This window comes from Harpegnathos saltator, unplaced genomic scaffold, assembly GCF_003227715.2.
Source record: "Harpegnathos saltator strain DR-91 unplaced genomic scaffold, Hsal_v8.6 scaffold203, whole genome shotgun sequence".
In the NCBI taxonomy this organism is placed as follows: domain Eukaryota; kingdom Metazoa; phylum Arthropoda; class Insecta; order Hymenoptera; family Formicidae; genus Harpegnathos; species Harpegnathos saltator.
In genome coordinates this window covers 683,925-696,786 of record NW_020229988.1, presented here as the reverse complement: position 1 = coordinate 696,786, position 12,862 = coordinate 683,925, and the positions used below count along the sequence as shown (strand labels likewise).

Sequence of the window (12,862 nt, the reverse complement as noted above, 5' to 3'; positions counted from 1 at the left end):
TAAGGGGCGAGCGTTAAATTAGAATAAAAGTAGGTGCTTTCGAATTGCAATATTTATGCAACAGAAATATTTTATTTTGCTCGAAAATATGGTGGTATGCTTGAAAAAGAAAAGAAGCAGGCAACGATGGAAAGCAATGAATGCACGGCCACGATGAGAAAAAAAGAACTAGCAGCGAAAGGGAAGTCTATAGAATGCTTCTTTCTCCGATCGTAATAGTCTCAATCGTTGTAAAAGGAGGAAGAGTGATTTTTTGCTACGTAACAATTCCACATTAAAAAAGAAAAAAAGAAGTTAAAATGGTTTAGTGTCTGGAAAGATCTCGAGATAATTGCGGTCGCATATCTTATTCTTTCACTTCCGAGTATTCACATTTCGGATTAAACTATTATAAGCCCATTAAGTTCATTAAGCCATTACAATCCTCGCGCTTTAATGACACGAAAAGTATAAAAAAGAAATGAAATGTAAGAACTGTGATTTCAGCTCATTTTACCCCTTAAATCGATTTGCATTCTAATCGTTCAGTAAGTACAGTCTCATCCTCGTAAGCGCAATGACGCGCAATTACGAGCGTGTAGTGTCATAATACCATGTTTCCGAGCTCGAAAGGAGATCGATGCTCTTTAATCACGGGAAAGCCGATCGATCGGGCAAATTTGAAGATCGATGTGCTGAGTAGGAATAAGTAACCTCGGGCAGCTCGAACAAGGAAGGCGCATGTTAATATTTAATACACAATCACCGCACCAATCGGCTGTTTCCTCTTGTGGCGACGCGATCGCGGTGATTGTCGGCAGAGCAAATCGACTTTGAACTTTACTTTCGCCGCGGGCTTTTTTCCCACCACGGGCTTCTTTCCTTGGCTTCCTTTTTCCACATTACTACCGGCGGATTCATTGACTTACGCTCGTTATTTCGACGAGTCCGTTGGAGGGGAATTATGAGTTTCACGGCGAGGTTCTATTATCGCAAATGACCATTATGAGAAATCTTCTACCACATTACCTCACCTCCCGGAGGAGCTCTATATCTCGAGTACGAAACTGAATAAATGTTTATATATCGAAATTCAAAATACCTCCGTTTTTATACTATCGAATAGGTCGATCAAAAACATTTTCGTATTTCTCTCTTGAGCTTCATTTATTACACTTGGGTAAAATGTAACGCAATATTTTTGAAGCTCTATAATGTCTCACAATTTTGTTTCTCTAATATATACTTTTCACAATTTTTTCGAAAGATATATTTTGATTTTACCGTTTTGTTACTTTATTTATGAGGTTTCTAGTTGATCTCGATATGAGATAATAGATTCCGAAAAATTTAGACCATGAAATTGCAACATGCAATGATAGTAAATAATAATGGACATGTAAGTCAATCGAAGTAAACGGCGAGGGCTTCTGTCAGTGTCAAGGAGCATGACCGTCTAGATTAACACTTTCTAATGCCGAGGTTGTAGGTCGGGGCTCAGTCGTGGTTGTTGCGCCATTAGTACACACCGAGAACAATTGAGATCGCATCGAGACCGGGTCTGTGAACCCCTCTGAGTGACAGATCGTGAGTTTCTGCGATCGTGGGTTCATTCAATTTTCCACGAGAGTAAATTAGCGATATCGTCTCGCCATCGACATTAATTGAGATGGTCTGTGAGTCTCAGAGTTGTCTCAGAGTTTCTCCGTGCATTAGGAACGTGTATTTCCTTCCGGCAAATTCGCCGTGTGAATTAATTGACGGATGCAAAGTCCGAAGAGTTATCGCAATTATTTAAAAATATAAATATACATAGGAGTGGAACATTTTCATCGTTCAGTGTTAGATTTTAGATAAAATTGAACTACAAGATGTATGACGACGGATCGTCTTTCGGTCAATTTTACTTTTTATTTTTAACTGGAACTTGCGATTCACAAACAAACTCTGTTATTTCAAAGAAGAATTTACTCATTTACAAACTTGTGTAAATTATTTCTTTTCATCGTGAATATTTATTAGTGGATATTTTGCACTCCACGTTACCAATTTATTTTTAAGCTTACGCTGCCTTTCACAGTGGTCTTCCGATCAGTGCGCAATATTCCATCCGGGACCCTTTCACGGGGCGTTGTGTTTCATACTTTCATTCTGACGCACCGAAAAATGTATCGTCTTTTAACGTTTCTCCCCGTACAGCAATATACTTCACGTTCACTTCCTGATGAGTCCAAAAGCCTCGCATAGAGGGAACTACCTCGCCGCGGGTCTATCGGACGAGTTATGCATTCATGTAAGTGAGCGGAAGTCGAATTCATATATCCGTTGGGCGCACCTTTCCTGTTCACCGAACCGAATCGTCGTGGCGAAAAGATCTCCGACGAGTCACGGTAGATTTTGTCTCGAGGAAATCAATAGTCCGAGTAACGACCGAATCATCTCGCTCAGTTCACTCGCACAAATTCGTATTCACAGTCGTATGCATGTAATTTAATTTACGATCACCCTGTTGAAATTATATCAGCATATCTTTGGGATAGCGCATGCACGAAGCCTTCACTTCCGGTAAACGGAACACACCATGCGCGTTTGCGGTTGCCCGTATGTACCTTTATAATTTTCATTCGCTCCAGGGTATCTTACGGTTTGCACAGTTGTTTGCCTTTCCCGAGTATGGATATATAACGAAACCCGGAAGACTCTCTTGAGATGCTTGTTTCATTCTGTTAATTGCGTTGTACTACCGTGTTTATCACACAAAAAGAATTAGAAGCGGCAGTAAACGTTCCTTAATTCGACAATAAAAACGCATGTGTCGTACAATAGCAACTACTAGTTTTGCAGATTGCAACATGTATAATTAATTTCTACTATGATGATCTACTTCTACTTCCCGGCAAAAACACGACGCAATTAAAGGAAAATCTCCTGCACGTATATGTGCGTGACTGAATATAGTAATCTTCCCATATTGATTACTACAATAAAGCGTAGAGTCCTCTTCAGGCGAACAATGCTGCGCGATGTGAAATATAGTGCGCTATATCCTGGAAAGAACGGAACTCAATCGCAGGATATTAGTGAAAGGTGGTGGAATTGAAGTATATAAGCTGGATCTTTAAGCTACTTGGTCACTCAACGCTCGATTCCACGTGTTTGCACTATCATTAGCCCTTCTCTGTAGAGTATCGACATGAGTCAAATTGTAAGATCCGGACGTTATATGCGACATATGTGTTATTTTGTGTCAAATAGTGTTACTTTATTTAACGAAACAAAGTGGTAGTTTAAGACGGACGAATTGAATTAAATCAATTGGAAATTATTTGATAACATGACGTGTTTAAATATTTTGAGAATCAAAATTATTCTTAGAAATTGGAGAAATATATATTTCTTTTCTTTATTATTTATTTTAGTTATTATATATGTATTTGTATTTTAGGGATTGTCAACACACACACACACACATGCGAAATTAGTAGAAATTTTCCAATATTTTTTAAGTTGCAATATTATTGTGTGAACATTAGCATCTGAAAATTTCCGATACCATACAGATACAGAGCGATAAGCAATTTGAAATTGCAGATCATCTTGTTGGGTCTCGTGTCGTTTAGCGGCATAGCGTTCGCTGGCTTTGAAGAGGATCATGGTGGTTCGACGTACGAAGAGAAAACAAAGCCCGTGGAGATACCGATAATCAAGAAATACGGTGAGCTAATATTTCGTGAAACATTAATTTGAATTTATTCATCTCGCTGGCCCATTCCTTTATATTATATTGGACAGTTCCTTTGTATTTATACGCCCTAGTTAAAAAATTGCTGGAAATATAAATAACATTCTGTATTTTCATACTTATGTCGAAAATGAAATACGTTAAATCTAAAAGCTTTGTGTGTGTAAAAGGATATGTAATTTTACATCTTGTTTCAGCGATACCTATTCCGCATCCCGTGCCCGTCGAAGTGCCAAAGGAGATTAGAATACCAGTGCCTCAACCTTATAAAGTACCAATTGAAATTCCTCATCCGTATCCGGTCGAAGTAGTGAAACACGTCGAGATTCCCATTGAGAAGCCTGAGCCTGTCATTGTAGAGAAGCAAGTAAGTTTAGTCGTCATCTCAATTTCCAATATCTCTTTACTCTATTTATTCTGTTCTAAACCTATGCTGTGTAACGCAGAAGTGGAGTCAATGTCGCTTTTACGACGCAGACGATTACAAGCTGTGTTAACACGAATATATCAATTCTGTCTTCTTTCTAAAATGATAACTCTCAGTGTCACCAAACAGTGTACATCCTATGTGTAATTTTTTATTCGTTTCGCAGGTGCCTTACATCGTCGAGAAGCCATACCCTGTCTACGTAGAGAAGAAATTCCCCGTGCCAGTGGCAAAACCCTATCCTGTTCACGTTCCGATATACAAACACGTGGTTCACTATACATCCAAGGGTAAAGGATGGCATTGAAATTTTTCAATCATTAGATCAAAATCGTTTGCGCGCCGACAAGTCTAGCCTGGATAACTCGATTTTGGCCGGAACGATCATACATTAACAGAAATTTCTTGCGAAGCTACTACTAGAAGAATCCGCTTCCGCAAAATCATTTAAATAATTATATAATCGCCTCTCAAAGATTTATCGTTGACCGAGAAATGTTGTAATAGCGTGTGCTGGAGAGCTTGACTTCAGGCTCGTCAATCTATCAATCTGTCGCCATGTAGATAATTTGTTATCCGTTTTCTTCACCGTTGTTAAGTTTTGATAGGTTCCCTGTGAAATATCTACTCGTTTTTAAGCGTTTGTTAATAAACGATTTTCATTAAAAGTGTCGTATCGCTCGCCGATTGAGACGTCAGTTGAGTTGGAGGGAACGCGTCACAATAAGTCGTGATACGTAAACATAATGGCACTATATCGGACGTGCCACTATGCATGACGTATCACATTATTCGTACTCAGCTATCCGTGTAAAAAACGTTGGAGAAGCGGAAGCTCCGGAGTCTGAGCGACGTAATGATCGCAAATAACACGAAACTTTCGTATCGCTCTCGTATAGATTCCGCGTGACTTCTTCCTGCACCTGCACAAAGAGCCGGTACAGAGAAAGAAAAAATATGCGCGTGTGTGTGTAATCTGCTATTTCGTTTCTTCGTCGAGGACACGATTACGATCGGCTAGAAGAAAGAAACCGGCCGCTGATCCGGAGGAGTTGTGCGCGATCTCGATTCGCCATAATGAGCGCGGTGCGCGCGTTCTTGTTCTTACACCAACGTGTGAAACCACTTTTACTTGGGATGTACTTTCACTGTTCCGCTCGGCGATACGGATAGCATCGTGCGCGATTTAAATCTTCAGATCAGTCTCACTCCCTCTCGCTGCCGCCGTTGCCGTCGTGCAACCACACCCTCGATGCCTTTCATAAATCGATATCGCAGCGGGCATATCCGCGGCGATCCGCGCTGGAAATCCGCGGATGCTTTTCCCGATCGTCGACGAGTCGCGATGCTTACGAAATATTTTTTGCATGCGGTGCAGACAGCATTCTTTGTCCCTAGAGATTGGTGGCAAATACCGAACATCCGCTTGCTTATCGTCCGTGAAAACTACCTTGTTATTCCGCGTCGCTCGCGGCGAAGCGCGAAACGCTCCGAAAAGAAATCCGCGTTGTCGTTTCATTGTTATTTATGTGAACGCGAGCAAAAAAGCAGCTCGTTATATGTAAAATGATGTTAATTTATTAATGTTGCGCTCTTCTCGTCGTTATCGATATAGCGGTAGACCTGTATGACGTTTCCTCAGCCGCATGAGTGTTGGAATTTCGGTGAATAGCAATCATGCAACGTTTATTCACAGATTGTTGAACAAGCAAACTAGACCATGACATTACCACACTTATTCTGATCTTTTATCTTTGTCTTTCGTCGATACACGCAACTCGCCATGATCGTGAAAGAACGGACGATGTCGGAAAAACGATTGCATGCGCCAGCGCCGGAGACTCTCTCTCCTGAAACCTGAGAACCGTCTTATTGCCTGCTTCATGAGAGGAAGAATAATCTTCGTATGATACATGTATATACATGTGTATATATATATATATATATATATTTATATACAGGTGGTGATCAATGAGAAGAGTAAGTCACTGTGGTATCGTAAAAATTTTAGCGATGACTGATACGTCTAAATCGTTGTAAAAATTTAGGACTGTTTCATTAAACAGTGTGTAATTCAAAATTACGTTACATATTACTTGCCTCACAAAGAACGAGAATAAAAAATTTTCTTTATACGCTATATGTTTTCTTCTTTCACATCTGACTTTTAAATCAAATTCAGTCCAATAATTCTCCCTGATATGTATCCATAATGAATCTCCTGTTTATTTTAGACAGTTATCGGAAATCGTATCTAAATAAAGATCTACCCAACAAAATACAAAAGGAAAAACAGGAATCTGCTTTTTTTATTTGATTCTTTTATTGTTCATTTCTAATTTGATTTTAACTTCAACTTGAAGAATTGGATTTTATCAATCTTGGTGTCCAATTCTTTTCAGTTAATACTTTATACTGCATAATATTTATATTTGCGCACGCTATACGGAGAGTCATTTTATCAACACGTGCAATTAGTAATTTCTGAGAAGATATATGCTCGTCAAATATAGTTCCGTTATGGTATCCAAGACTGGCGCGACGGTGCTAATTAGAAACGATTACTTCGTCGTTACTGCTACGCTCTACGACGTGTGCTACCGCCGTAACAACGTAACTGTTTGTCTGCATGTGCGATAGCCAAGAACATGACGGGAATAATTAATAAACAGCAGATAGCTTGTTATCTAGCCAGGGATTCTAGGTGTGCGAGTATACCACAATTTATTCACCTAACATGTGGTTTTGGTCATTTAGTTTGCGCATTCTAAAGTTAGTGAATGTCAGGAAGATTGGAGGCTGGAACGCTCTCGAGATTGTCGTTGTATCCATGCAGACATACGCAGCCGGCGCTTACATGTACAGGCGTGCAGCTGCACACAGAGGCCAGTTGGAGTCAACGTAATGAGGAGAAGGGAGAAAGTAGTCTCGGTATATAAAGAGTTGACCGTGACTTTGAAAGTATCATAGAATCTGTTGCGCGCTCCACGGACAGATATCGCAATAACTGATTGTCACGGCAAGTGCAGTTTCTTCTCGTCGCGCGGGCTCAAAGACCATGAGACTGTTTGTGAGTACTTTTCGAAAGAAACCTTAGATCGAGTGACCTGGAGTATCACTGCACGTGCTTTTAATCTCGATTCTCACGTCGTTGTATACGTTAGACTTCTAAATTAAAAGCGAGAACGAGAGAGATTGTAGTTAAAGTCAGTACGCAGCTAGATGCTCTTTGTAGACACGAATGTTTCTTTTATGGTGGACGACAATCATACGCTTGCATTTATAACCAATTAAGCCTTCACTCTACTTAATCCCTCGTGTAAAAATGAGAAAAACAGATCTCATTTTTCTCATGAAAGGTAATGTCACAATTAAGCCGGTGTAAATATGGCAAGGTTGCAATTAGTTATTTATTACGAAATTGCTTACGCTTTGCGCGACACCATTCCGAATATGGCTCGCTAAGACGGCTAAGAGGAGCGAGTTATCCGCGCGTTGGGCTGGATAACTGTGTCGTGAAACTATTGCCAGAAGAAGAGTACAGAAATAATCGCGGAGAAAGTGATTAGTATTTGCCGTGATGACAAAGTTCTCAAGTTTAACGATAACACTTGTCTTTGCAGATATTAGTCACCATGGTGGCCATGGTGTGGGGTTCCTACGAGGAGGAGCACGGCAGCACCACATATCACGAGACGTCGAAACCTGTGGAGATACCGATTTACAAGAAATACGCGATACCAATCCCGCATCCGGTCCCGGTTCCGGTGCCTCAGCAAATTAAGATTCCGATACCTCAGCCGTATGAGGTTCATGTCGCAGTCCCACACCCGGTCCCCGTGGAGGTGGTCAAACATGTCGAAATACCCGTGGAAAAGCCAGAGCCGTACATCGTCGAGAAAAAGGTTCTTGTTAACAAACCGGAAAAATGTGAAATATCATCGTGACGATATTTTGGAAAATTGCAATTTTTAACTTTGTCCTCATGTTCCCCGCAGGTACCGTACGTCGTGGAGAAACCGTACCCGGTGACGGTGGAGAAGCACTTTCCAGTACCGATACCCAAGCCATATCCAGTTCACGTGCCGGTGTACAAGCATGTTTTCCACCACCAGAGCTCAGGACACGGCTGGAAACATTGATCCCGACAGGCCTGGACTCTCTTCAGTACTTTATGCCAAAAATAGCGACAGAGCTACACGCGAGAGAGCAACGGTAGATCGTAAGCGTTGTGATGTCTGTACATAGTTCGTTGTTGTACGTGTAATGTTATGTTTGTCTAAATAAATCATTCTTTTGCGTACACGCGATCTCTAATCACCGCCTTCCCACGAGCGAGCAGCGCGTCGACTGTACGAATCGAATGAATCGAAGCACGGGATGCTTAAGCAAGTGCTTCCAACGAGAGATTCTTAACCTGCGCAGCAGGTTTTTCGGTCGGATAATCGCATGGCTGTCAACCGCCGCATGGTCTGTTAAAAATGCCCAAATCACGTCCACGATTTACGGTCTCGAGCGAATTTCGCCCCGGTAGCGATTAAACGCGCGCCCGCGACTAGCACGTAGTAAATACATCAGGCGTGTCTGATTTTTTGTCAAACCGAGAATGCATCCGTAATCACCGTAAATTACGGGCACCGCTGTTCCCACGGGCGACGCCCCGAGCGATCTGTCGCGTTGCGGGCTCCCAGTTGTGTCGGCGACCTGGCATGTCCACCATGTCAGTGGTAAATGACGACGAATAATGTCAACGCGACGTAACGTGTCGTGCCATGCCCAAGGTGCAGCCTCTTGCGCCGCTGCAGAATTTATTCAGGAAATACCGGGGCGCGAGCAGTTGCATCATAGGCCTGGCGACTGCTTTTTACACCGCTTAAGGGAATCACATTCGCGACTTCGGCTCGTCGAGCAAGAAACCTGCCCTCTCTAAGTGGAGCAAAAGTTTATAAAACCGAGGACTGCGAGCGACGCGCCTCTAGTTTGGTCCACGACTCCCGATCTATTGGTCATCTAGCACGACCCCAGAAATAGCAGGAAAATGTTCAGAATATTGGTAAGCCGATATCACGCCGGGAGAATGAGTAGGGGTGATATCTTCTCCATTTTCGAACGTCTAGTTCCAGACTTGTTTTAGCATTTTGGTGCCTCAAATAGGCTAAAACTAAATTTATCGACAAACCACCATCTTTCACTTATATCTCGTACATGTTATTATTCAATATTAAATAGAATTTGAAGAAAACAATTGCAGGCTCATTGCATCCTATAAGAAAAAGATGATTCTTCGTTTCTCGTACATTTCATCTCAAAACGTAAACTTGCTCTTTAGTTTCTCTCTCTCTCTCTCTCTCTCTCTCTCTCTCTCATTTCAATTCAGCGAGTGTCTTTCTCACGAATCCTTTAACAATCAAACCTTTACATGTCTTCAGGTACTATGCTTGATATGGCTGTCGACGGTGAGCTCGGAGGCCGGGATGGACATGACAAGCGAATCGCTGCTGGATAAAATATCGGACATCTCGATGAAGGTGAAAAGAGAGGCTCACCAGCCTTGCGGACCGGTCTACCCGCATGTTCCCGCTTTCTCACCGCCGCCCGTTTACGTGAAGCCCTATGTCCAGCAGACCTACCTGAAAAAGGAGTTGGGCGTCCAGCCCTTGGCTCATTTCCAGTACTCTCAGCCCTCTTACACCTCCGTGGTGTCGAAACCGGTGATTTCGTATGTAAAGCCGGTGACTCCAGTGCTGAATTACCAAACGCTGCACCAATCGGCCTCGTATATCAAGCCCGCGATGCCAATCTACGAGAAACCCATGCTGCCCTACGCGCCAGTCTACCAGAAGCCGTTGTACTATGCACCCACGTATCAGAGTCCCATGTACCATGACGTAATGCCGAAGATATTCGTGAAGAAGTACGAGGCCCCCGTCGCGCCTGTCGTCTACCAGAAGCCACTGGTTCACGCACCTATCCAATACGCCGCGCCGAAAGTGCTGCAGCTGCCAACGCCGCACGTGTCCTACGTAAAGCCCGTGGTTCACACGCCGCCTGTGTATGCCCCGCCGCCCGTACATAATTCCGTTATAGTTAAGCCTCATTGTGTGTAAATCGATCGCACGTTAACGCAGATATCGACGTACGAGGGGCTTGCCCGAACACACAAGCCCCGAAACGCGTCGAAGGTAAATGATTGGCACGCAACACCGCCGACTTCCATCGATCCGCACTCTGTGAGCTGATAGTAAAGTAGATACGAGATGCAAAATTACAGATCGTATGTGAAAAATCGCAATGGAAAAGTATAATCATTTGTATTGCGCCACATCTCTCGAACTTCGCTTATTAATATGAGAATATCGGTTACCAAAATGAAAAAAGAGACGTATCGTATCGGATTCGATGCAAAATTAATGTAAAGTATGCAATAAAATCGTGTCCTTTTCAATCCATCATCATCGAACTGATTCCTTACAAATCATGCCCCGTAATTAATTTTACCTACAATTGCGACTCGTCAAAGATCTCTCAGCTCATACACACGGAACTTGGATTTTTGTGTGATCAAAGTCGGTCATGATGTTATTCTTTATGCGTTTTGTAAGTTTGGAAATAAATAAGCTTTATGCTGGTATAATATTCTTAATTATTTCATCATAAGGTTAATGATTCGTAAAAAAAACTATTGCTAAACTATTTGGATATTTTTTTATCTAATTGCTAAAACTGCAATCATATCTCTTCTATTTTTACGGTCTATTGTTCGTTATTACTTATACTTTACTCCGTTGCTCTTACCCTAGCGAATTTTCCCAGGTATTGTGGAACATGTAACATTCGTAGTTTATGAAACCGTCTTGAAACGCTGTAATTCAAGTAAAAGCGATGACGGAATGTGAGTAACGATTTCTTAAAGGACAGATTATTATTATCATCATCGATAATATCATTTCGCTTCAGCGCATTATGTTCAGGCCGAGTACATTGGCGGATAGGTAAGTATTTAATTTTGTACTTTCATTATATGGCTATTTTCTTCTCCGTGAGTTAAATATATGTTTGCCGCTTTAATAAAACCGGAATATAAGCGCGTCGATTGTGCGAAAATTAACCACACGGGCTGATACTAAAATGAATTGTAGATCCGACGACAGCGAGCTTAACAACCCATTCTCGAGGATTTCGAAGAATTGTAGTTTCGTCACACATATACACGACACCGCTCGACCGATTGCACAACTCGACAATGAAATGGCGAAGTATCTCGTCGTTTTGAAATAGCACACACGTGCACGCTTGCGGGCGTAACCTGCCGATTTTCCCATACCCACGTACAAGCGCGCTGTATCGCGTCCACGCGAGGATCTACACCATGAAACACGATTGTAAACATCCGTCCGCGGTGCATAATATTCACATGAACTTGCGTAACGTTCCACGGCTACCGTTGTATAAAATAGGGGACCATGAGAAGACGCCTTCAGTGGAACCGACCGAGCGTTCGAAGTGGATTCATTATGAGATACTGCGTGAGTGAATGTTGGAATTTTAAAAAGTGGGACTTCAATTCATGAAACGATTCTTCGTTCAAAGTCTATTCCATTCTCATTCATCGAAATGATCGAACGCGTTTCGAATCGAATATGGCTATTTTTCGATTTGCACTCAATTTATCCACGAATGATGGAATCGCAAAATTTAAGCCATCCTCTATTCTTTTTTTCTCTACGAATCGCAACGAGAAGTGAGCACAAAAATAAACTTACTTATTCCTATTAAAGCGTTACAGCTTGCCACTGCGTTTGTATATATTAACGTTCAACGTCGAATCGATCAAATGGAGCAAATCTAATGCAAAGAGATGTATGCGAATTAAAAATCATTTAGCCTTTAGCATGGACAACGTAAAAATTTCAAAGGATGCGAGATTTCTTCATGACGAATCTCAATTTGTTACGTTCCAGTTGTACTTTTTGCTGGTCGCTGTCTGCGGGGCGAAAAGATTAACAAGGGGAGTGGATGATGTGCATTTTCCGAATTTTCGAGCGGTTTACCACGGCCATGGTGCGAGCAGTTATCAAAACGTGCAGATTGACAATCACGACAGTATACTAGTGCCCACAAACTACGTGGACCAAGCGGAGGTTCAAGATCTGATGCACGCATACCACCAGGCAGTGATCGTCCCGATTGAAGAGCCTCAAAATGATATAGATCACATCGATGTAGCCGATTCAGGTATCGCAATCGAAAGGCGTATAAAATATAATTTGCACATTTTTCTTTCGTGTTAAAACTGAGTGAAAAATATCGTTAAGAAGGAATTACGAATAATTTGACGCGTTTCTTTCAGCGCCTTATGAGGAATTTATCGTTGGCGAGCTCAAATCCGACGCACTCGAGCACTATTTCGATCACCATGACGATGAACACAATTATAAATATCATTTATGAAAATAATTTAAAAGATATTACGCTCGGCGGAGCATTATTACTCCTTTCCATTATTTCTATTGGTTAATGTGTAATGATTAAAATTGACGCACAATAAAAATCTCAGGAATTGTACAAATCTACTCTGGGTATGTTGCTAGGTAATCCTTTTAATAAGACAGGGAGAGACAGGGAGTGACAGGGAGAGACAGGGAGAGACAGGGAGAGACAGGGAGAGATAGGGAGAGATAGGGAGAGACAGGGAGAGGCAGGGAGAGACAGGG

At 41.9% G+C, this 12,862-nt stretch overlaps 4 protein-coding genes across 4 annotated transcripts; all 4 read left to right on the top strand.

Moving 5' to 3' along the window:
• Positions 1-3,118: 3,118 nt before the first annotated feature.
• LOC105189364 (MAGE-like protein 2) lies at positions 3,119-6,239 on the top strand. The gene is made up of 4 exons (XM_011151421.3): positions 3,119-3,184; positions 3,571-3,694; positions 3,919-4,088; positions 4,315-6,239. The coding sequence occupies exons 1-4, from the start codon at positions 3,173-3,175 to the stop codon at positions 4,453-4,455; spliced, it is 447 nt and encodes a 148-aa protein (XP_011149723.1). The 5' UTR covers positions 3,119-3,172; the 3' UTR covers positions 4,456-6,239.
• Positions 6,240-7,125: 886 nt separating this feature from the next.
• Positions 7,126-8,431, top strand: LOC105189363 (mantle protein). The gene is made up of 3 exons (XM_011151420.3): positions 7,126-7,218; positions 7,772-8,053; positions 8,147-8,431. The coding sequence occupies exons 1-3, from the start codon at positions 7,207-7,209 to the stop codon at positions 8,288-8,290; spliced, it is 438 nt and encodes a 145-aa protein (XP_011149722.1). The 5' UTR covers positions 7,126-7,206; the 3' UTR covers positions 8,291-8,431.
• Positions 8,432-9,131: 700 nt separating this feature from the next.
• LOC105189380 (repetitive proline-rich cell wall protein 1) lies at positions 9,132-10,713 on the top strand. The gene is made up of 2 exons (XM_011151439.2): positions 9,132-9,201; positions 9,578-10,713. Exons 1-2 carry the CDS (start codon positions 9,187-9,189, stop codon positions 10,253-10,255), a joined length of 693 nt encoding a protein of 230 aa, XP_011149741.1. The 5' UTR covers positions 9,132-9,186; the 3' UTR covers positions 10,256-10,713.
• Positions 10,714-11,587: 874 nt separating this feature from the next.
• On the top strand, positions 11,588-12,795 carry LOC105189362 (uncharacterized). Its single transcript, XM_011151419.3, has 3 exons — positions 11,588-11,674; positions 12,110-12,383; positions 12,499-12,795. Exons 1-3 carry the CDS (start codon positions 11,612-11,614, stop codon positions 12,597-12,599), a joined length of 438 nt encoding a protein of 145 aa, XP_011149721.2. The 5' UTR covers positions 11,588-11,611; the 3' UTR covers positions 12,600-12,795.
• Positions 12,796-12,862: the final 67 nt, after the last annotated feature.

Coding starts and splice junctions, on each gene's coding strand:
- LOC105189364 (XM_011151421.3), top strand. Junction 3,695..3,918: donor ACCGATAATCAAGAAATACG/GTGAGCTAATAT, acceptor ATCTTGTTTCAG/CGATACCTATTCCGCATCCC. Junction 4,089..4,314: donor CTGTCATTGTAGAGAAGCAA/GTAAGTTTAGTC, acceptor TTCGTTTCGCAG/GTGCCTTACATCGTCGAGAA.
- LOC105189362 (XM_011151419.3), top strand. CDS start 11,612: ATGAGAAGACGCCTTCAGTGGAACCGACCGAGCGTTCGAAGTGGATTC. Junction 11,675..12,109: donor GATTCATTATGAGATACTGC/GTGAGTGAATGT, acceptor GTTACGTTCCAG/TTGTACTTTTTGCTGGTCGC. Junction 12,384..12,498: donor CATCGATGTAGCCGATTCAG/GTATCGCAATCG, acceptor CGTTTCTTTCAG/CGCCTTATGAGGAATTTATC.
- LOC105189363 (XM_011151420.3), top strand. Junction 8,054..8,146: donor CGTACATCGTCGAGAAAAAG/GTTCTTGTTAAC, acceptor TGTTCCCCGCAG/GTACCGTACGTCGTGGAGAA.